The 24,600-nt window shown below is 40.2% G+C and overlaps 1 protein-coding gene across 2 annotated transcripts in view; it reads left to right on the top strand.

Moving 5' to 3' along the window:
- Positions 1 to 22,511, top strand: part of itga9 (integrin, alpha 9) — a 48,617-nt gene extending 26,106 nt beyond the window's left edge. Inside the window, exons 16-29 of one of the 2 annotated variants that reach the window (XR_009927012.1) lie at positions 6,577 to 6,729; positions 7,902 to 7,978; positions 8,802 to 8,949; positions 12,160 to 12,246; positions 12,417 to 12,496; positions 12,653 to 12,736; positions 13,204 to 13,312; positions 13,416 to 13,523; positions 14,847 to 14,972; positions 15,148 to 15,267; positions 15,356 to 15,451; positions 18,511 to 18,630; positions 20,099 to 21,900; positions 22,002 to 22,511. Coding sequence is in view for 1 of the 2 variants with exons in the window: in XM_062430069.1 (XP_062286053.1) it covers positions 6,577 to 6,729; positions 7,902 to 7,978; positions 8,802 to 8,949; positions 12,160 to 12,246; positions 12,417 to 12,496; positions 12,653 to 12,736; positions 13,204 to 13,312; positions 13,416 to 13,523; positions 14,847 to 14,972; positions 15,148 to 15,267; positions 15,356 to 15,451; positions 18,511 to 18,630; positions 20,099 to 20,197 (1,407 nt within the window). In the remaining variant the exon portion in view is untranslated. Of the gene's footprint in view, positions 1 to 6,576; positions 6,730 to 7,901; positions 7,979 to 8,801; positions 8,950 to 12,159; positions 12,247 to 12,416; positions 12,497 to 12,652; positions 12,737 to 13,203; positions 13,313 to 13,415; positions 13,524 to 14,846; positions 14,973 to 15,147; positions 15,268 to 15,355; positions 15,452 to 18,510; positions 18,631 to 20,098 lie in introns of both variants that reach the window. The other variant, XM_062430069.1, reaches the window with a different exon arrangement.
- The last annotated feature ends 2,089 nt before the right edge of the window (positions 22,512 to 24,600 follow it).

Here is a 24,600-nt window from a genome sequence, read left to right as displayed (position 1 = left end):
TCAGGAGAAGCTTGTAGTGTGAGATAAAGATTCTTTATAACATGTAATATGTGTCTCTGTAAATGAAGTGTTTTTGCGTGCATGCTGTGTTAAGAGAAACATGGTATTTGTTGGTGTTAAATCATAAGGCGGCCTCATGCATGACAGTACAGATGGTATACGTTTCCTGTCAGTTAAGCGATGGTCATCCTCTGTTCAAGCCAGGAGGAAATATGTGTTTGCTCATGGGACACATTACGACACACCGCTGTATCTAGCAGCACTTAGTCTTGCAAAAGGTTAGCATTTATGTGATTTATGTTTTCACGGAAAACAGCGGCTCAAAATTGTACTCATGATTCTCATAGTTTTAAATGATTCTCTTTTTTTCAAGTTCTGTCTTTAAAATGTTGTACGTTTTCAGTCATATCCAATTTTGATTTTTGGATTAGTGAAGGTATAGGAGGGATGGAAATAAAGGGAAAACTGTCTGATCAAACAGAATGGAAATTAATCAGAGAAGAAGTCAAAAGGATGAGACAGAAGTGATTTAAAATTGAGGGAGGGAAAAGGTTCAGAGAGTTAGAAATGAGGGAGGACAAGTTCTTATGGATTCAGACTCAGCAGGTCTGACAACAACACACGGAGATGCACCTGCATTGTTTCATGAGTGAAATTTGATAAACTCACAGAAAAAATTAGAAAAAATTACCCTGGTGTAGGTCTCCGTAATAACAACATATTTACCTTTTGTACTGGACACAGTGTGCAGTAACCTCTGAACCTCAGTGTACCCTCGTTTGAAACACTCTGTCAATTGAATTTGTTTTTTGGGCTCGGTGTGTTTCGATGGACTAGGTAGCGGGGTTGAAGTGTGTGATTCATCAAGTTCACGCCTTATGTTGGACAGACATCTGAACATTTTTCCCTCTACTCACATCAGATAGAGTGAAATATTTTCCAGTGGTTGGAGTAAACATGGTTCATGTTAAATGGGAACACTTTTCAAAGGCATGCTGCATACATTTGGTGTGAGTGGTAGTCTGGCATTTTCAGATTAGTCAGAATAATTTGGTTTTGGACAGACAGAAGGTATCAAAGTCCAAGGGCAGTTTTTGTTGACTTGTAACTTTGTCTCTTTTATAACCAGATGGGCCATGAAGAATATGAGTAGTTTTACTGGTTCATGTCATTTTTTCAGACAGCCTATTTTCCTTAAAACTGCACTAATAAATATTTATATTAACAGTGGATCATATTTTTTTTAAAGTTGATTGTAGTCATGAAACCAAACCAGAATTATCACCTTACTCTGCATTTTTAGCATCTTTTATCTCAGTGCTTTGATTCTGATCCATAACTTTGCTGATTGGATTTATTTTCACAGCTTTCATTATCATCATTTACAGATAGAGCAGACAGATGTTTTCATTGAAAATGCACTGACAAAACCACTGTATGCTACCTGCCCAGCACCAAACAACAGACAAACTAAATCAACTTTCAATTGTCACTAAAAAGTCAATAATGTGTTCACAGATTGTTCTTCTGCTCCCAAGTGGACAATTAATTCTGCTTTAAATGACGCATCAGAAATATGAGGGTAAGACATAACAATTAACAACAAAATACAAGAACAGTGTTTGACAAATCACAACAGGAAGAGTAACACCTCATTTGAGATGTCAAGTCATTAAAGGTACAATAGAGGCATAAATACTTGCGTGCCGGATCTGAGTGATCAAGCCACAGTTTAAGTGACAAAACAAGAAGAGGAAAATAACATAACAGAAGTGCAGTATGAAAATAATCACAATGTTTTGAGGGAGAGACACTTCTTCTTACTTAGCAAAGTCCTTGACAAAGTCCTTGAAGGAAGTTATGTAGATTTTTGAAAATATCCTGTCGCTGACAACAGGAGTCTGAACTGAGGAGCTGCTCTTTGAGGATGTTGTGAAGGGAGGAACTCCATATGGATATGAGTGAAGTTCATGGTAGATAAATCAACTAAAAGATTATCAAACCAAGAAGAACTCAGTAAAATGTTATTACGTGGGCATGGGATATGTCAGTGTGTGTGTGGTTTGAAAGTAGAGATTGCAGGGGTTGTTTTGAGAAGCTGTGGTACTAAACAGGTACAGACTCAGACAGATTTAGGAGGACGAGGATCATTTTCACAGACAGAATGAAGCTGTTCATACTTGACTTGTCCAGAAAGGTTTCTAGCAAAAATAATTGGTCGACACTCTTTCCTACTCCTACACAGTTTGTCATTCTAGGCTTCTCAACATCTGCCTAACCTATTCTAATTGGGTCTTTAGGGAAAGCAGCTGCTATAGTTTGACCTGTCTCACTTCTTCAGTTTTTTTAAATTTTAAACAGGCTAAGATAAGCAGCTCAAGTGCATGTCTTCCATATGCTGGAGACATTACTGTAAATACTTTCAATTTCAAGTTGTCTCCTTGTGTCTCAGTATACACTCATAACCCTAACTTTTGACAGGCTGAATCCATTCATCACTCAACTAAAAAGCCTTTTCCATTTAAACTAAGATTCTCTGGCTTGAGCCCTTGAATGAAATGGCCTCAACCTGTAAGTCATCCAAACTTACATTGTCCTAAAAAGGATGGCTATGTGTGCATTTCTCACACAAGTTAATAAAGACTTCCCATGACCAGGCTTAAGCTTATATGCTTTTGAGGGAATGGTTTGGCTGAGAGAGCGGCTCTTGTGCATTTAAGCCAAGCATGAGGCATTTAAACGGAGGATCAGAGCCTTTTTCAGCCTTTCTCAATATGTCATCCTCCCCGCACCCACCGTGGTGGAGTTACTTTGCGAGTATGAAGGGGCAGCTTGGTGCGTTGCCATCTTGTTGATCAGATTAACATGTGAGATTCAGTGCTTGCACAAGTAAAGTAAAACTGGAGCACAGCTCAAATCGAGTTCATGTTGAAATCTATAAATGATGTCGACCTAAGTCAGATTCATTCATGAAGTTGGAGCATTTATGTTCCAAAACATAGAAGCACACAATATGAATGTGTGTAGGGAATGCGTCATACAAGCAGCAGAGAGAGGGAAATGAAGGGGAAAGAATGGTTGTTGAGATGGGAATTATGTTCAACCATACCAAATAAATGGGTCCTGAGTTGTGAACATAAACACTGAGATAGCATATTTGGCAGAAACCTTGTTCCAGAGCAAGGAGGTGTTGTAGGTGAAGGTTTGCCTCCCAGTTGTTTTCTTTAAAAACGTGCTGAGTGGCAAGCTGTCCTCCATCCTGTGAGTTGACTATATGAATATGCATACAGGGAGGAAGAGTTTGCATCAAGTGTGTCATAAAAAATTGCTGTAACACATTTTTTCATTCTATAGTTGAGAATTTACAGTTTCCAAGGTATGGTGGGAACTGGTGGAAAAGAGTTGCTTCCTGCTGGGTCTGCTGACATTTCTAAAGTATGACTGGAACCATTAATAAGTCATTTTAGCTTTGGCATGAGGAGAGGGTTCAGAATATTTTTAAGTTACCATGCAGCAAAATGTACCTTTTTTATTGACAGTATTTTCTGCTTTAAGGATACTTTAATTGGTTGACTGTTTGACAAACCCAGGAACAGCCAGTTTCATTCATTTTTTCAAATGTTCCTTGTGTCAGTTGCTTTAAGGATGTCATCAATAGGCAACCTGACCGAGAGTGAGTGGAATAAGACTAAAAGCAGGAAACAACAAGCATGACTCCTTTAAAGAGTGTTTACTCCTTGTTTAACTTTGTGATAAATGTTTACCTGTTTGCCATTCTTAAATGCACTGTAATAGAAAAAAAGTAGAGAAGAGTCATAAAGGCAGCAAACTGAGTCTGTCAGCCACACAGGAGTATTTATTTTACGTCTGCTAACAGGGAATATTAGGCACCATAAGCTGTAGGTTATTCTGAACCAAGTAAAGTGTAAACTGTAGCTGCACAACTTCCGAGCATTTTGAATTGAGCAAGGATGTATTTTTTTACTTGTGAGTTTAACTTGTTATTTGTAGGAGGGAGAATGTGTGACTTCTTTTTTCAAATGTTACACAGTCTTGCTTTAAACTGACTAAAACGGATATAAACCTGTTGTTTAATGTGCCCATTTTCTTGGTAATGGCTTTTAAATAACATGGATTAAATCCTTAGAATACTCTATCTGATCTCAGATCAGGGACCCACCCTAAATCTTCTTTGGTTGAATGAGGATTAACACAGTGGACGCCTTTGAGTAGAGAATAACCTGTCACAAGCTTTCTCTTGTATATGTCTCCGGCATGTAAGGAACAGTTGTTAGGTTTCTTTCCATAAAGTTTTAGGTAGCAGGCAGTTAACACTAGCCGGTGTGCCTTTCAGCTGGAGTTCAAGAATTCTTCTGTTTCATATACAGGCATTACTAGGATCAGGAGGGAGTAGGTGACTTGGCCAGGGGTGGAGACTCGGGTGGGGCAACTGGCAGCATTGATCAAGGAATAATAAAATCTTAGGCCAAGTGTTACCGAACAGCCTCCGGCACTTCTAATTTGAGCATGCTGTGATCCTTGGGAGCTCTCCAGTTAGTTAGCAGTGTTTCAAGAAGAAAGTGATCCTGTATCTGCACAATAATAGATGTTCTGTTAAAAAAAGACGGAAATCCTTCCACAGCTCACTAGTTTAATGGAAAGACTGCCCATTTACTTGTAAATAAAAGTCACCCTTAAAGCATGAGATTGTGCAAAATACCACATTTCAAGTCATTACGTCCCCTAGGACTCATGTGGCTTGTGAAAATGTGAGATAAGCGGTGGGAGTTTGGGGCCAGAGACCCGGGCAGCATACTCCCAGGGGGTCAGTTCACTCAGAGGCCAACGGACAGGGGCCATTTGACGCATTCTGCTTTAATGGCAACTGAGGCTGAGGGTTTTGCCATCGCCTTACATAGTATACCACCACTTGTCATGAGCTGACCACAACATTGTTCATGTTACCTCCCAGCTGAGCAGACATGCTACCAGAACAACACTGTCTCTATAAGTCTTAACGAGCCATGAACTGCAATCCAGTGATGGATGGAAGCTTGACCTCTTGAGTCTTTGCCCATCAGCCTTATCATTGACCAGTTTTACTGTGGGAATGGAGCCTTTTATGTTGTCATTTTCAGTTAGAGCTGAAATAATTAGTCAATTGATTGATAGTGGATTGACAGAAAATTAGTCTGCAACATTTTTATTAATGTTTTTTATTTAATTAAGTATGCCTTATATGGTAGTAAATATAATGCAGTTGGGTTTTGGACTGTTGAAGATGTCATCTCGAGGTCTGGAAAAATGTTGTTGGGTGTGTTTCACTATTTTCCTGCATTTTATCGACCTAATACACCCTACGTGTCAGGAAATGAATCAATACTGAAAATATCATGAGTTGCAACCCTACTTTAATGAGAAGATCTCTGAAAACTACCATCACAATCAAGGCCACAGTTTAATCAACAGTTTGTGCAGCAGCACCATTTCCCAAATGAGCTCCAATCCTTCAGTTTTTGTCTATTCATGTCCTGTACTGATGCTTGCTCTTTCCTGCTATAACTCTCTCAGAGCTGATGACTTGGGTGGGTTCTGGTGATGCCTAATGTGTTCAAAGCCCAGTCTGGCTCTGTGCCTGCCTGAGGAAAGAGGATGGGTGGGTGGATGCTGGAAAACATTCTGATAATGGGCAAAAAAGGGAAAGTGCAAAAGAACTAGTGGCCTAGATGACCACCGGAAAACACAGGGACACCATTGTGTTTACGTTGTGGGTTTGGCTCCATGTTGGTAGACATCAGTTGGGCAAAGGGCCACAGGTTGCCTATGGAGCTTGTGTGTGTTTTTGCTGTGGCTTTGAGACACTGAGACCTGTGCCAGACCCACCAAGCAGCCTTCAAAGAGCTGAGTGTAGCTGTAATGGACAGAAGAGATGAAAAAGCAACATCAGTATCTGCTTTTCCCATGTTCGTCTTTCAGCGCTGTCATCTAATGAAGATATGGGATTTTGATCACATTTAGCTCTCTGTTTTCATTCTGTCTACGTTGTTTCCAGACTTGATGCCAAATCAAACACTTCTTTTGTGGTCTTAGATTGAGCCGCCAGAAATACAAGGATATCTCTCAGAGGCAGTGCCAGCAGGTTAAAAAAAAGGGAGAGATCCATATGTTCACATTAGTCAGAGCTTTCAATGATGGCCCTCATTTTTATTACTTTCAACAAATAAAATGGCAAGAAAGCAATTTGCCGATGATGAGAGAGTTATGTCAGTCATCCATTTAAAGAAATTCAGATGATTTTGTGGTCCACAAAGATACTTACATCTGCATTCATCACTGTGGATCTTTGGCCCAGTGATTATAGTGATAATATCATAACCAGACTGATGTTCCAGTAATCTGCAGTGTAATCAGTCTTTGCGCCAGGCGTCAATTGGAGAAAGATGTTAAATTACCATAATAACCCTGATTGTTTATATAACCCTTATTTCTTTGAGGTTAAAATTTGTTTTAACAGTTCTGTGTCTATGGAGATGCGGAATTAATCGCAATGGCGGTTGTCATTTATGTTCTCAACAGAAAGACGTGAAAGACGTGTTCACAGCCATCACATTCGAGGTGGCTTACAGCCTGGGGAAGCATGTCCTGTCAGGACACCAGGAGCGAGACCTGCCCGCTCTCACTCCAGTGCTACGATGGAGGAAAGGAAACAAGATCGCAGCGAGGAATGAGGTAAAACATGTCGAAGAACACAATTTGACTGAATTATGCGGTCCTCATAAATAAAGGTGCCAAATTTTAGGGGGCCTAACGAATGATTGTGTGGTGAAAGTAAATTACCAGGAAACAAACAAACAAGTCGGTGGAGAAGTGCACACTTCCAAAACGTACCATGACCATGATCATTTTTTTTTTACAATCTGCAAATTTTGATAATATCAGATGCAGTAACCATGTATAGATTTGCTTTCAATTGTTGGATTTTAGGGATAATGCACATGATGCAAATGAATTTCCAGCGATGTTGTCAAATTTTTCTTGTAGTTGGATGATTAGTCACAGATTAACTGTTACAGATCACAAGATATTGATGATTCACACCCTCAAATTAAAGCCTCTTTCAATCTTTTTCTTGGTTTGTTTTTTATAAATGGATTAGATACCATATCATCCTGCACATTGGTAAGGAAATAGTCCAGTCCAGTTAAGGCATACTGTGCTGCAGCAATTTTCTTTTATATCAATCTTGCTTTTGGAATGATGATGAAGGATGGCAGCTCAAACAGTCCAGTTATTTTCAATCAATTTAAATTCTGATATACTTTATTTCCTCAACTGATTGGACTAAAAATGAAACCTACCCAACACCTGATATAAGGCATCAGTGTGTGTTGTGTTTTACCTTGGTCCACAGAAGGAATGTAGGAAATAACTCAAATTGAGGTTATAATGATTTGGTGTTAGTTACCAGCTTATTGTTGTCTGTGTTAGCTTTTCTTGAATGGGATCCAAGACACTGATTTATTTATTTTCTTTGAAACCACCTCTAACCTGCCCCACATGTGTTTCCCCAGTGTCTGCACTTCTTGAAAAACGGAGGGATTTTTGTCTTTCAGCACCTACAGAACCCATTTATCTGAACTTCATCAACGTTACATCACACTTTGCCGCTTGACTTAAGTTTCCTTTCATGAGTTAGCCTTAAACCAAAGACCGTCCTAAGACTGATTAAAAAAGAGAAGAGATAAAGAATCTGGCCTTCCTTGATAAAAATAATGTGGATTCAGTCCTGTGTTCCAACAACAACACAACACTGCCCCCTAGGCTGAATATTGAGTCGTTGTGTTGAGGGCACGGACAGTATGAGGTCATTTGAACTGTGTACTTTACTGTTTCCTCTTCAGACTTGGTTTGAGAAGAACTGCCTGTCAGATGACTGTGCTGCAGACCTGAGGCTTCATGGGAAACTGTTGCTTTCTGGGTAAAAATCTTCTACTTCTACACAGTTTAGATTACGATTCACTCTCTGTCTTGGCCATCGCATCCAGGACTGAGGAGGGAAGCTGAAGTCATAGGCCATGTGGGTGTGGGTAGTGAAACCATGACGCATGCTTGGAGGATATCCATATGTTTTTCCATGCTTTGGGAGTTCCTTCTCTTTCTTTTTATGTATCTTTTGCTCTTTGTCTCTTTGGTAAAATGTAGCCATCCTTTACTATAGAAAAAGCACATTCAGTTGCCAGTTTATTAGGTACACCACACTAAACTAATGCAGTCTAAAACAACAGCATTGTCATAATATAATACCCCAATAGATGGTATAATGTTGAGTAAAAAAAAAAAATTCCAAAGGTTATGATTCAACTTTATGCTCATTTCAGACGCTGTAGTTTGTATTGCTATGGAATTGTATTCCTATATACAGACAGATGTTTCTAATCTTTCATCTATCCCCTTTATATCAACATGTGGAGAAACACCTCTCAGTATAACCCTCAATATAATTTAACAGCACCATCAACTCCAACCTCCAGAGTAACCATTAAATTGAATCAACACTTCTGTAAAACTGGTTCAGCAAAATTTGAACATATAACCTTGATGAAGCAGGGTGTATATTCTATTATGTTTCCCAATAATTAGGAAATACTCTTTTAAATGAATACAATTTTAAAATAAAACAAGCTTACATCCCTTTTAAAAATTAATCTTTGCTTACTGCTTCATCCGAAACATGCCCTAAAAAAGCCCTAAAAAGTCTGTTTATTCACTGAGATGCACTGTTTACTTTATGTTGCCATCAGGTTGCACAGCAAGCCTCATTTGGCCCTCGGAGGGGTGAAGAACGTCTCTTTGAACCTGACCATCTCTAATGCTGGAGACGACGCCTACGACACCAACATCTACTTCAACTTCTCCAGAGAGGTTTTCTACATCAACTTCTGGCAGAAGGTGTGTTGCTGTTGTGGCTGTTGAAATGTTTATTTACTACTTATTATACTACTGAGATGTGGCTCAGTACGTATAAGGCTTATCAACTGAATATCCTTAGATGTGCACATTTCTCAAAGGTAGTTTATTTAAAGAGACTGATTAAATGTCAGAAGCGCAGTATAAACAGTGAAGCATACAAAAAGACAGACCTGCGAATGGATGGATAAACTTTTGCCTGACACGTGCAGGCAGCAGTGCAGACAAAAAGATGAAGAGGAGGAAAGCCCCAGCAGCAGCAACCTCTCTCAGAGGGCAGCTCCTCTGGCTGACCTGTCACACGCTTCATTCAATACAGACCCACCATGTCAGCAACATATGAGCTCTGTGCTTGAGAACAAATTTGAACTTACATACTTTGTATTCCCACACTGCTTGAGTTATGTACTGTTCAAATCACATCATTCATGTTAAAAAAAAGCTCATAGGGAAATATTTAATCGAGTAAATACAGCGAGTGTCATAAATGACATCCACAGGAATATTGATTAGACCTGTTCCTCATCTGCACTTCACAATCTTTGACGTGGGGGGAAAATGATTTCAGCAAGCTGTCACTGTTAAAGAAATATCTACACACGGACATCCCACATTAAACCTGATAGCTTATCCTTGAGACCACGCTAAACGGGAATGGATTTCACAGCGGCCAGCTCGGAATAAGACACCAGCAGGTCCTCTCACAGCTGAGATAGATGCCACTTCAGATCAAGCGCTCTGCCACAGGCCTGCATGAGCTAAGCGGCTTTTCAGATGCCGGAGGGGACTAGATCCATCAGGAAGGCTTTTCCCCTCATAATGGACCATATGTTTACTCTCCTATACGGTTTTGTACCCCTGTGATGGATAAGACCATATTTTAAAAGCACACAACCTGTGACATGATTTATAAAACCCCAACGCAGGTGTAATTGAATTTAAATAGAATATGTGCTGTGGGCCGATATTAGAAAAACAGTGTTTCAGTTTCAGTTTCATAGCTAATCTAATGAACTAAAGTATCAATTTACCAGAAGCCGCGGAGCCTCATTTTGTTCAGGAACTTGATAAGTCAGAGTGGCCTGCCCCACAAAGGGAACAGGAAGCAAACAGTGGAAGAGATGACAAAGAGGCCACTGAGCAGATTTACTGCCGTATGCTCCTTGAGACATTTCTAATTACTACGGGAGAAGTCCGAGGTGATATGTGTGATGATATGGGATATGACCCCTTTTTGCAACGTTGAGGTCGTCTCATAATCCTCCCCTGAGGCTTTTTCTCCAGTGAGTGCAGCGTGAACTTGTACTCCCCTCATATTTAAGAGTGGTGTGTGTTATCTTTCTGTTGTTCTTGCAACACAAGCTGTCGGAAAAGCTGTGGAGGTGAATTGGTTTCAGGAGTGCTGCTTTGACTCCTGTGGGACTCGGAGACTGCTGCACCAGCTTCTGTGTTTTCTTTTTTTATCTCTGAAATGTTTGACTTGTCACTTCTAGTGTTTTTTTCTGAAAGGACAGATGGAACAAAGAAACATCTGTCGCTTTGTGCCATTGTGTTTCTGATGATACAACAAATGGATTGTATTTTGGAACAAATGGAAACAAATGAGCATCATAGTGGAAGGTCCAGAAATCTGAAATACATGAGAGAACTGTAGTTCTTCATACTAAAGAGTCTATGAATGAGTATGACTTTTATGGCTGTGAAATGCATCTTTGCACATACATCTTCATCTTCATACCTGTGCAGATGCTTGAAAGCAGAGAATGACACTGGTTTAGAAACAGTAGACCAGTAAAGTAAAGCCAAATGTACAAACACTGAGGTGAAGGAGACATGCGGAACGTGTAGAAAATGGCTCTCCTGTGTATTGTCATCCCCACCAGCGTACTGGGCTTCACATGACACTAAAGCAGAGTAAACAATCCCGATGATATTTAATGGGCCTGCCATTTGTGAAAATCCCAGCGTGCGTTTGTTCCTGACGGAGATAGACCAGAGAAAGTAAGCAAGAGAAAGAAAGCGAAGAAGTGCTGAACAAACAGACTCTGGTCGCTCTTCTCTCCATGGAAGCCCGACACGCCATATGTCTGAGTGCTCTGCTCTCTCTCAAGGGCTGCCAGGTGGGTGATGGGTAAACAGACGGACTTCCACAATCCTGCCCAGCCCCATGGGACAGGCGATGTTTGCACAGCAGCACGGAGGAATACAGGAAATAGAGGAAATTCCATCATTGCCAGTTGTGCTGGGGTCCCCACTCCCCCTGCACTGCTCACTGTAGTCTCTGTGCAGAGGGCAGCGCTGCTTATTTAAGCTGACTTAATGAAGATGGAGGGCACGGCCACACCCTGGGCCGGGACTGGGAATCTGCTGAATAACAGGAATGGATGATACTGTTGATGGATGTCTACATTTTAAATATGTCAGCAGGGTCCACTTTCAAAGCTCCTCTTCTTTATCACTTTTGGAAATATGTTATAAACACGTGTTAAAACTGGCCAGCAGCCCGTGCATGCAGACGTTTTGTATTCCTAGTCTGTCTTTTTTTATCACTGAAGTTGTGCATCTCAGTCCTCTTTCATGCTCCCAGTACACGAGCCCAGCCACCAGCCTCTCAGTGAACTTTGGCTAAAAGAATTCTTACTCCTCACAGGGTCGGGGCCTGAGTGTTTACATAGCACAGCCGGTGAAGCTCCATATTGTTTAGACAAGCTTCCAAACACACAGCCTGGAGGTTGTCCAATTACCCACCCGCTAGGATGTGTGTGTGCCATCATTGCTTTGTACATTCCTCATTTAACCTAATTTAGAACTTCAAGAAGATACGAGAAACTATTCTTTTACATGTAAAAACCTGTTTCTAACAATAAACTTTCATTTTACTGTAAGTGTTGGCAGGTGTGTGTGAGTTCTAAAAACTGTAGAACCTGTCGTACTCCAGAAAGTATGTAGTCTTCTGCTGTGTCTAAACAATAAATACACAACTTCTGGTATCTGCGTCCAAAGCTGCTGCTAATTGTTTTTGCCTGTTAACTTATCGAAATCAATTGTTCTTTGTTGCAATCTGCCGTCGCAGTCATGTCTGCTGTTTCTTCCTCTTTGTGTCCTCTGTCTCTGTGAGTGTCACCCACTCTGTCTCCAGTCTGTCTGTCTGCATCACCCCCTCTTACTCTCTGTCTATCTCTCTTTTTGCAGGAAGAGAAGGGTATTTCCTGTGGACTCGTTGATTTGGACTTCCTTAAATGCAGCGTGGGATTTCCCTTCATGAGAGCACAAACTAAGGTAGCTCAAACCAAAGTACAACTAAATTCACAGAGTCATAGACAGCATGCATTGTTCATATTTATAAGTGTGTAGTCTTGGTAAAGCACAAAGTAGTGGTGTGCAAAAGCCTCATAGGAGTTTACAGGAACAATATTACACCCTGCTTTAATCTGTTTCTTTCTCTCCAGTATCATTTTGCAGTGATTTTTGACACCAGTCAGCTCTCTGGGGAAAATGACACATTACAGTTTTTGGTGAAGGCAAAAAGGTATGTTTTAGTGCAAACCAAACAGCTATGTAGCACTTTATTTGTAACAAAGGAATTCCTGTAAATGGATCTAAATTAAGATACCTTTCGCATGGGTGTTTTTTTTATCCTTGTATATAGCGTTGCTATGACTGAACTGTTCTTCATTTTTTGTAGTGCCAATCCTGAGCACAAACTCTCCGACAACTATTTGGATCTGTCCATCCCACTTGTTCATGAGACAGACACAACTATTACTGGGTAAGAAGAAAATAAAGATGAACATACTCACACATAATAATGTTGTTTTACTTATATACTAATACTATACCACACATGTGAGTTCATACGCCTCAGAGATATAAATTTGGTTGCCTATCCGCTGACTCTGTGGAGAAGAGGGAGTATGATAAAGCATTCCGAGATAAGGCTTTTCAAGTTGATATGCTCCATACTGACATAGCACTACTTCAGAGAGAAGGGAGAGAGATGTAAAACAGCCCAAATCCGCCAGAACTCGGACATCTGATAAGGCTGTAGTATCTGTTGTCTGTAATGGGAAGGGGAGGCTATACACATCTTACTCATATCTCAACTAGTAAAGAAAAAACTCTGCTAATAACAAAACTTAAGTTTTTGTATGAAGCTGTTTTTAATATTTATTATTATTGATATTTTTCCACTAAATCTGCTATCATTCCCCTTAATGCTGTTGCTGTTGTCTGCAGTGTGGTGACACCCAGCTCCTTTGTGTACGGAAACTCCATTGATGCTTCGCGCTTCGTCCTGTTGGAAGACATGGAGTGCCACTTTCAGCCTCTCAATCTCACTTTCCAGGTATCACAAACACAGATTATCCAGTGTTTTTGGCATTTTTACATGTTTCTTTATATGTTTACCTTGCTGTTCTTTCTCACCATCTTTCCCTCTGTTGTTCCAGGCAATAAACAACGGACCCAGCAGGCTGCCTGGCTCCACTGTGGACATCAGGATACCCAACCGGCTGGCTGGCAGCGGAGCTGACATGTTCCACATCATTGAAACACAGGTGGATGCCAACAGCACTTTATCTGCTATTTATTTAGCCCAACTCATTATTTATTAGTTTATTCACCTGCAGACAGCCACATTTGAGCTCATTTATCCCACCCATGCCTGTCTGCCTTGCTTCTCTTCATGGCACAGCTGCCTGTATTCACCTCAGAGGACACTTATATTCACAGAAAGCTGCTAAAACTGATGTTAAACCTCTATTTGTCATGGCATGGGTAATTTGCATCGTGTGAGGCACCACCAGGCCAGTGAAAATCTTAAGTAAAAGTGTTGACGTTGCTACAGAAGCTAGCCGACCATTTTGTCTCACAACATTTTGCATTTAGATAAAGAAACACAATACTCCCGCTGGGTTTAAATGTTTTCTTAACCCTTGCATTGCTCCTTTCATATAGGTAGATCATGGGGGAGCTCAGGCTGTTAATTGTATTTACTATGAATGGGTAGACAGGGTTGACTGTATCCCACCCTCCTAGACCCCATCTGGAATCACTTTCAGGGGATCAGACAGCTTGCACGAAACGGGAAAGGGACACCTGCAGAGCTGGCTACTGCTCCGTACCATCCCCAGCCTGGAACCACACATCATAAATGCTGTTAACGCTGTGTTGAACCTATGGCACACCGGACAGTTGCACACTTATATTTTATAGCCAGATATTCTTACATTTTATACAGACGTCCATTTGTTCAGACATGATATACAAGTTCCTGACTGTTGCTCCATATGTTCTAGTTTTTCTGCATAAAATCACTCAATTTTTCTTATTTACTGTATAAATTCTGTTCTTGTGGGGGATTTCACCATGTTTAAGTTATGCGTGCTCTATTAATCTTCACACTGGCAATGGCAGCAGCAACACAGGACATGAGGAAGCGCAGCAGTAAAAGCTGTGTGCAGTCAGACATGCTGGGTGGTAGCAGGAGCAGACAATGAGGAAGGCAAGAGGAGATTTCCACCTCCAGAGCTTCAGGTTGGACTGAAGAGAGGGGAAAGGGGAAGTGTTCCCTGGGGGCTGGGTAGTAAACCAGCCACCTCTAAATCACTCCATATGGGACATCTGTCTGGGAGGGGTATCGGCTTCTTGCTGGGGAAAACTTCCTGCCAGCTCTGAAGACTCATAACAATAGTGGGGTCAGGCCAGTTTAGGTGACAAAAGTGCTTATGTCCACATTTTCCCTTCGATGTACTTCGCATATCCCATTTTACAACCCTGTTATATTTACGACTTCATGTTCATTAGTTATGATATTATTTAAAATTGGACTCAACACAACTCAGTAACACAAGTTTTTCTCCACCACTGTCCCGTTTCAGGTGGCCGACGGCAGAGGGAACTGCACCCCTCACAGGAACCCGACACCGTGCACCATCCCCCAGGACAGAGAGAGCATCTTCCACTCCATATTTGCCTTCTTCACCAAATCAGGACGCAAAGTCTTGGTAGATACACAGCTCACAGTAGATACACTTTGCACTTTGGCATTTCAGGGGTCACTGACAGTCACCCCCCTGGGAAGATTCTTGTTTTGTTTTTGTTTTTTTAGTCAGTCCAACATCTGTTTATCACACATCCTTTCCTTTCACACACTTTCTTTCCTCTCCTCCTTTTTAACAGGACTGTGACCGGCCAGGAAGAGCATGTATGACGATCTCCTGCAGGCTGGGTCCGCAGTTGAAAGAGGAAGCTTTGAGCATAGATATAAAACTTCTACTCAACACTGAAATTCTGAAGAGGGTGAGAGACACATCACAACCTGGATAACTTCAGTCAGTCACAGGTTATTGTGATCTAACAACAATCTCTTCCCTCCACTGGCCTGCAGGATAGTTCCTCTGTGATCCAGTTTGTGACAAGAGGCAATGTGCAAGTAAATGACAGAGCTGTGGAGGTGCCAAACGGCCTGCCAGAAGATAATTCTGTGAGTACATCACAAATAGTTCATGCACCATGTTCCTACAGTGGTTGAAATTATTTAGGTACCTTAAACAAAAGTAAGGAAGTATATTTCCATTCTTAACTTTGGATAGATATAACAAAAGTGAATTAAAACATACACAATTACTGCATTGAAAATACCAAACTAGTTATGTTTAGCAGTATACGAGTAACAGAGGTTGGGTTTTATACTCTAAATGAAATTAAAGGGTCAGTTCACCCCCACAACTTCTGACTTTCCAGTAGTGGTGTCTATCCATGAAAAAAAAAAAGTGTTTTCTTTGAGCAGGGTTTCAAGTATGTGTATATGAGATTTCTGCTGCTAACCCAAAACAGAGGTGAAAGGAATGTAGATGTGTTGAACACTGAAAAATGATGTTTAAAAAAACTAAAGAGTCCTCATCTAGGATACATCATTTTTCAGTAAACGGTTGCGATAAAAATATATTTTTTTAAGTGTTTACAGTGAGGTTTGCGGGTTATTTACAACAAGGAAATCTAAGGCATGCATATCTAAACACTTTGCCAAATGAAACCGAAAATGATCTCTACTAGGGGAAAGAGAAATTATTTTTTTTGTAACTGGGGTGAAATGACCCTGTAAATCCTGGTTGCTTTAGCTTTGCATTTAAAATCCTGACACATTTTTCTTCTTCCCAGGAGTCACAGGTAAGGTTGCAGCTGGCACTTAGGCAGGGGCGAAGCTTCTTTTGGCTTGAAGGACATTTTACTCACTGCATGGCTCTGCTGGCAAAAATATATTAATGAGCATTTATATTTTCATCTTTAGATACACAGTCCTTCATGCTGTACTGTAGACATTCGGATGTGCTCCACTGTGGAGCTTTTACAGGGTTATGAGTCCAGGGAACAGCTGGGGCCTGTGGGTATATGGTGGCACTTCCTCTAGCTGTTTTTGGGGTCCTCAGCTGTGCTCAAGGACAGACCCTCCTCTACACTGTCGGTTGCTGAGTGATTGAATGGCCGAGCAGATCAGATGTGATGATTATATTGAGCTCTCAGCGTCCCCACAGCGGGATTTCTCAAGTGATTAGGGCACTGACCGAGCTGCAGCCCTCCTGACCCTGAGTGCCAGACGAGCTCGGAAAATTCAGAGCCGCCATGAATGTGTCCATACTGTCCTTCTCTTTCAGCACTTAGTAAATGTGCTCATTCCAGCTACTATTACCCCCCTAGGTTTTAGTAAACACAGTTACCTTTTCCCTCTGGAACCCAGCTAGCTAGAATACACACTGCAAAGTATAATTTGTGGTCGCTGGTTGTATTGCTCACAGCAGGCCTACCGGTTGGCAGCTGAACGACAAGGTCAGTTTTTATCATCCGTGACATGTCAACAAACCAACATAAATCCATACAATCCTGCTGAAGGTAGGAAAGTAAATCTAGCAACGCAGAGCTAAGTTGAATGAACTTAACATTCAATTACACATTCCACGAACGATGTGATTGCACAAGTTAAATTGGGAAAGTCGGAGTCAGAGAGCAACGACCAGTAGAGCTTTCATCTTTTCTGTGCACGCAAGCACCTCGGCATGCATAACAGTTAGATTCCAGGACTCGGAGTCGGGGGAGGTGTTAATGTGGGAAACTATTCAACAGAGAGATTAATCTTCACTTGTCCACTTGGTTTTGTCTTGGCTTGCAGTTGGCGTCTCATGCCACATTTGTGTTGAAAGCCTGTGCGGAACTGCACAGCCAAACTGAAATTCTTCACTTTACATTGTCCCACTCTTGTGTGCATAAAGAAATTACAAAAGATCATGTGATATCTGGGAGAATGCACATTATTTATTTTTGTTTAAGGTCATTAGTAAACATGCAAACATCTATTTCATGATCCCAGTGAATGTTTTGCTATTTGTTTAAAGTCGGAATGCTTACATTAAAGCAGGCTTAGTAGTTGTGGTGCAGAGTAATGCAATATTTCACTCAAGTTAATTCACTGCAAATCAATTACGCAACCAAAGTAATTGTGTGGAAATGACCCATGAGCAGAAATATTAAATAGCTTCAAGAGAACTTTTTTTATCCCAAGAAAAACACAAACTGAAAGAACTGCAAGGGTTCAAATTCAAATCCAATTGAAATCAAAGCACTGGTAGTAGAACCCAATTTATTATAACTAATAATAATAAATGTGGTATTTGTCACCAGATAGCACCTCTGTCCTTTGTAGTCAAGTGAACTGAGTTTGCTGTCAGTGACAGATTATCCAGTGTTCTCATGGCATGGGAAACAGCCTAAATAGAGTTTATTTATTGTGGAACAGAGCTATTTTTTTAGAATTGCCAAGCCTCCCAGAATGTACAAGATAACTCTGAGAAAGAGCGTCATTGTGGGCTGCAAAAAAATCTGCTTTGGCTCTAAATTGAAAAAAGGAGGAGGTGATAAATTGTTTTGAAATGCTCTGGCCTAATAAGATGAATACTTGGCATTAGACACGTAAAAAGGTGGTGTGTTACTGACTAGTGACAGTCAAGTTTCAAAGTATTAGAGGGTACTTGTTAGAGAGTTAGAGGCAATGATGACTTAAAAAGATCTTACTTAATTTATTAGTGAAAACAAAATTAAGAGCAAAAAGTTGTTTACCATTTGCACTGCCAAGAGCTGTTGATGCTGCGTGTCTTTTTCTGCATGTTGAGCAAAGGTCAAACACCACCCTGTCCTGTCCAGGGTGTGTTCAAAACTCAAGAAAAGAGAATATATAAAAATAAATATAGATGTTGCTTGCAATATAATAATGTATATGTATATTTGTATTATTAATTCACGACATGTGTTTTGTATAGAGGAGACCCTAATATTGTCCACTTTCTTTTCGTAACAGTATATTTAGTTTACATGTAGCTTCTCTTGATTCAAATCATAAGCTTTGACAACAGCTTTAACTTTTTCCTGGTTGTTATTGTTGCACTACATTGCATCATTATGACTTAATGCGTATTTTTGTGTGTCCCTATGTGTGTGCGTGCTGTATCCAAATGTGACTCATTAACTGACTGAAGTACTGTTATGTTTCAGCTGTTCTTCGAGGCTCTGCACAGTCAGGAGCCGAGGGGTTACGTAGTGGGCTGGATCATCGCCATCAGTCTGCTGGTGGGAATCCTCATCTTTTTGCTGTTAGCTGTGCTACTCTGGAAGGTAAAACATCACACGAGCACATTTTGTGAACAGCACGGTCTGTTAAAAGTTGTCCAGCTAACAGCGTCAGTCACAAAGAATAAAAAAACTGCTTGCGACAATATTCTTTTGCCAGAAATGCTTTTATGCTGACGCTGTAATAGTAAACAAGAGACAGATGTCATGGACGTGAGAGTCTAACTCTGGTTAGACGTCAGAGAGAGCTTGAGGTAGAGGAGGGGGAGTTAGGTTGCTTCTGGCCTTTAACAACCATGCAGAAGACAAATCACAGCCTGGACAATAATTCACACCATACCACTCACATGAAGGGAGAATCTTAAAGGGAAATAGCAATTACACTGATGTCCAGAGGCCCTGTTAGCACAAACCTCCTTTTCTTTTTCACTGATTCATTTTCCACTGGGAATGCCACATCTGAACCTTGGAATGTTGGTCCTTGGATACCCCCCCACCCCACTCCACCACTTTCCCCCAACACCCCATTCCCCAGGTCCTTGGATCCTGCCAAAATAAACCCCACTTACAAGATTAGCACATGTCCTGTATTGCTCTTTTCAGGAAATGCCTGAGGAGTGCACAGGTCTATATCAATAAACTTTACTAGTTAAATGTAGATAAATGAATGGAGTTGTAGTGAGAGGGGCAGTTTCCCAGTGTGACTGCTTTGTCGCAGGGGATGCTTTTCTGTTTAGACACACGCCAAGAATCTACCGCTTTTTACACCTGCTAAATGCATGTTGAAGCTCCGTGAAATGTCAATGTGAACGCAATATCACATTCCTAAAGAAACAGTGCATTTCTACAGGGGAAATGCTTGATTTGTTTCCATCTATGCTGGTGGCTTTTTGTGGTGTAGTCCATTACATTTTAATTGTATATACTTACTACCTTTATAAGACTATTTTGACAGCATGTTTGTAAATTAACTAACATTTGTTTCACTACAGAATAGATCTCGTTTGTATGTACTGTATATAATCGATTACATTGAACTTCAGATTTGAGTCATTATTTGCAAAAATGATATTATTATTGTGTGAAGAGGCAGCTGAAAGAAGAGGCTGTTTTGAAAAACTGTCCTTGGTGGTGCATTCAGTGACAACCCAACATCTAACATTGAAGGAATCCACAATGCAGTGTTATTTAACTGCCAAACAGTTATGTTGTCATAAAATGAAATCCAGAGCAAAAGCAAGTGAATGTTGACATTGTGAAAAGTTTAAGGTTGCAATTAATGCCTAAGTGTGCAGAACAAGTTATCATAAATAAATTTCATTTGAAAAAGAGAAAAATCTGTTTAAAGAGTTATGGTATGCTCTGGAAAATGGTCAGCAGTAAGGTAAAATGTGATTTGTAGTGAATGAGCTGAAACATGTAAAACCTCAGGTTTTTCACTGCTGCGGTCAGATGTGACCACAGATACACTTTACTTACCACTCAAATTCTCGTTCCTCTCTTTCTTTGACAGATGGGTTTCTTCCGTCGGCGCTACAGAGAGATCATCGAGGCTGAAAAGAACAGGAAGGACAGTGATGAAAGCTGGGACTGGATGGAAAAGAACCATTGAGACTGGCAGTAGGGGTCCCAGAGGAGCCAATGAGATTAGGGATTGGGTCAGGAAGGATCCAATAGCAAGGGGGTCTCACAGCCCAGCCGCCCCAGTGGCACCAGGCCCTTCAGTCTTCCATATGTGGAAGAGAAGAATATTCTCCATATTTTTTGGAGACTTGATATTTTTTGTGGGTGGGGGTCCAGGAAACAGGTTTCTGAGGTGACAGTGTGGCTTGCCAGAGGACACTTGCTGTTGAATTCAGCTAATCTCAAAGGAGGTATCTCCCAGCCAGTGGAGCGGAGCTGTTGATGGAGACTCACATCCGTACAGGGATGTGGAGATGGCATGAATACTGGTGGACAACAAAACCCTCAGGGCTGTGTTACATAGCAAATTTATTTTTATACATACAATTTAAGCCATATTGTATAAAACTGGGCTTCGAGAAGAGTTGGGGTTTTGAAGGCCATTATAAACATACTGTGTCTGCAGTATGTTTTCCTAAAAGCACTGATGTTTGATAAGAATGAATGCCTTGGCTCCATAGATTAACTCTTATGCCAAAGATATGTCCTGTATAGTATATGATTGGAGTTGTTTGTATATTCAGTTCTTCCTGGGAGTGAAAGATTGTATCTTTTCTGTTCTATTTCCGGCTTACGAATATCTGTATTACACATCTGACTGTCTCTCCCTCTCATAGATAATCATCCAGAGTTTATACTGCATTTAACACCCACACACACAATGATGAAATGCTGTGTCCTCATGTCATCCGCTATAATTGTCCCAGAGGTGCAGAAGGCAGAGCACAAGCGCTCTCTGAGGTCATTAGGACCTACTTCAGGATGTGGTAATCTACAGCACTGTAGAGTTCTCTATTAACACTTTATTTGCCATGTTTCCTTTATTATCCACGCCTGAAATGCAGACGATGGGTCGTAAAGCATACTGTCAAAGCCATCATTCACATTACAAGCTTTGTCACTTTCCATAAGCATTCCATTTTTTATGGTCTGGCTTTTAACCAAGTTGTTTATAGGGGATTAAAGTGGATGTAATATCAGTGATTTTGACAGATTCAAATGTTAATCTTTAACTCTCTGCAATGCTTTGAAAGTGCAATGTGCAGTAGAGCAAATTATCTGAAGCTGCTTTTGTAAAGAAATATTGATCAGGTGACTATAGATGGTTTCCAAAAGTCTTCCAGGTTCAAGTAAAGATATTACGGGATTGATTCTCAATGAAATACAGTAGGAAATGATTTACTCCATGTCATGACACTAGATCAGATTATGATTTATGTGCAAACCGAACCAGACTCCATTTAAGCAGACCATATTTAATTTTACTATTATGTTATTAGGCATTGGGTTTTCGTATGAAATATGAGAAGCATTACTCTCCACGGCCAGATGAAAGTCTGCGATGGGAGTCCACCTACAGTCATTTACAGGGGCCCATGGCATGAGTAATGCCCTAAAAATAGGTGGGAACGTGCTGCACTCTATCACCACGCATAAACGAGCTCTTTTGGGCTCATGGGAAAAGCTCATTTTAAGCCAACATGTAGGAATGTTAGTGCCCTGAAAAATCTGCCACCAATAAAATAGCTAAGCTCCTCAGTAATAAAGATTTTACCCCACGCAACTCTTAAATGCTGGGATTGATTGTGAATGATATTTTGCAGAATACAGAATGAAAATGTCCCCAACAAAGTCAGAATGTTAAGTATTTTATACATGGTAAAACAAAGTTCAATTATGCTTCAAAAATAAGCTTTGCTGCATGTTTGGATGAAACCCTGCAGCTGCATGAGTTTCGGGACTTTTTCACTCCACCTGAGTCAGATTTAAATGTGCAATGCCAAAGAATAAAAATTATATTTTAATATGTTTCACATTTCTCTAGGACTTCAGTGCTAAGACACTTTATGGCTCACTATGACTTTGATCGCTTGGCTCTCTATTTTGCTGTATGAATCTTTTATTGATCAGATACACTTTATTTTACCAATTAATTCCACTGGCATGACGGCATATACTGTACACATTCACGTCTTCACTCTGCATCTGTTAACTCGATGCTATACCTGAATGCAGAGAAACCGACACTTGACTTTTTTTTTTTTTTTTTGGTAAGTTTTAACTGTGATGGTTATATTTTGTTTTGTATGTTTGTTGTCACCGTTAATCACGCCGTTATTTGGGGTTTTGTTCTGAATATACTACTGTCACTGAATATCTTTTCCATTATAGTGTGCTGTATGATTGATGTTTAAAATGTGTTTGAACTGTATATTTATCTGTTGATAAATTTTAGAGTGAAATTTCATGGTGCTGTTTGCAGTTTTTGTCAATGTTTCCAGTGTGGTTGTTGGTTGGTTCACTTTGTTATGGTGTGTGGTGCTCTCTGCTGGCTGCTTTGCTCCAAATGCACAGAAGAAGAAAAAAAACAAAAAACGTAACTACATATTCTAAAATCACGGAAAACAGTCATATTTGTCTAAAAGTTTCCCCTTTACTTAAATGTGTTTTGCTCATTGTTGCTTACAGAATGTGCAGAGTTTGATGAAGAGTTTTTTTCACATTCAGCAGGTGAAAGCAGAAAGCTTCGTACACAAGTGTGATATGGAAACTTTAAGCCTTCAGTGCACAAACGTTGAGAATGGCCTTTTCTAGTTAGTTATGTTGTTAAGTAGCTGAACTTCTAAAATGAAACATTGTCATATCAAAAAGTCTGGATTTTCAATGACAGAGAAAGTGTAGATGTCATTTTAAAAACGTATAAGTTGATTGAAACTTTTGGTGGAAAAACCATCAGACATGAACAATTACTTGAAGCAAATATATGATTATGTTTTAAAACACATCTTAGGGCTTAGAGTTATCTTGTGTAGAAACATTTATTAAAACGGTCTAATTTTAATTGCTTATACAGTATTAACTTATTACAGCTGAAATCACTTATCAATAAATCAGTTGATTGATAGAAAATGTATATCAACAATTGTTTAAATCACTTACAATATTAAAAAAATACAAAAAAATTAATGTCAGAACTATATAGTATTGTTAAAAAAAACCCAATTTGAGCATGTTTTGGGATTTGAAACTGGCAGACATTTTCACTATTTTCTGATGTTTTATAGATTTAACAACTAATTTATTTCTATTCTGATTTTAAAAATAATAATTATTGCAAAAAAAGTATTAAAAAACTATCTTAAATTGCATCCCACAGTACACTCTGCTTGCAGGTCTACATGCAAAACAGTAAGTCAGGGAAGAAGGCAACTAGTCATTCTATAAACCTGACGAGGTTACTGTATGTGTGGTTGCTCAGGTGACACCAGTTGCTATGAAACACTGACATCAAGCACAAGATCCTCTATCCAATATACTGAATTATTAATTCAGCTACCACAGTGAATACAGCAGGAACACTGCAACACATGGAGCTGCTCACTTTCTTTTGACCAGAGAGAATTACTAACAATGTCCTCATTATTGGATCACGGACTGATAAGGACTGCAGCGGTGGAGCGGGTGGTTGCACCAATTGCATGTCATGTATGCAACTTGGTGCTGCTATGTGACAGTGAAGAGGATCCTGAACAGTTCAGCCAGCTGGAGGGGGCAGCTCATGCTGTGGCTAAAGCTACTGAGAACATGGCTGCAGTGGCCTCCAGGTGCGTACAATGTGGAGTTCACTGAGGGAAGGAGAATACATTTAATGGACAAGACTGGAGCTATAACTGCCTATAAATGTCACTGATGTCAAATACCAACATGTGATTTTATGCATGTAATGCTGACATGTGTAATAAATTACTAAATGAACTCCAGACTTTTTATTTCTAGGCATATAAGTGAGACAGAGGAGGAGGTTTTGCACAGGGAGATGTCGTCCCTGTTGGAGTCGGTCACTGTGTCTGGACAACATGTGCTGCTGGCAGCCCAGAAACTCAGCATCCAGCCCAGTTTGACTGAGCACAGAGAGGAACTCATCACTGCTACACAGAATGTCTTCCTGGGAGTGGTCAAAGTAAAGTATGATTATTCCTCTCTTGGTGATAAAGCTGGTTAGAAGTTTTTTTTTAAATAATCAGATTGAAGGAAAGGAATGATTGCTTGATTGTCTAGAAGCAGACAGCGACTGACTAAAAGCACTGGCAGGTTCCGATAGATTCATCTTCATCATTCATCACCACAGCTGCATTTGCTTTCACAGAGGTTTCCCTAAATGGGAATATCACATTACACTACAAAAGGACAAACTGCTGTCTGTTTTACACTTTCTAACTAAAATATTTCAACTACTCCTTTGTGATCTTTGGCCCAACTTTCTGGTGTTGTTAGACATAACAGTTTAAATTGTTCTATATTAATTTGGGAACACAGTGAACTTTTCCCCCT

The sequence above is a fragment of the Scomber scombrus genome, chromosome 12, assembly GCF_963691925.1.
Source record: "Scomber scombrus chromosome 12, fScoSco1.1, whole genome shotgun sequence".
In the NCBI taxonomy this organism is placed as follows: Eukaryota; Metazoa; Chordata; class Actinopteri; order Scombriformes; family Scombridae; genus Scomber; species Scomber scombrus.
This window is presented reverse-complemented; position numbering and strand designations above follow the sequence as displayed.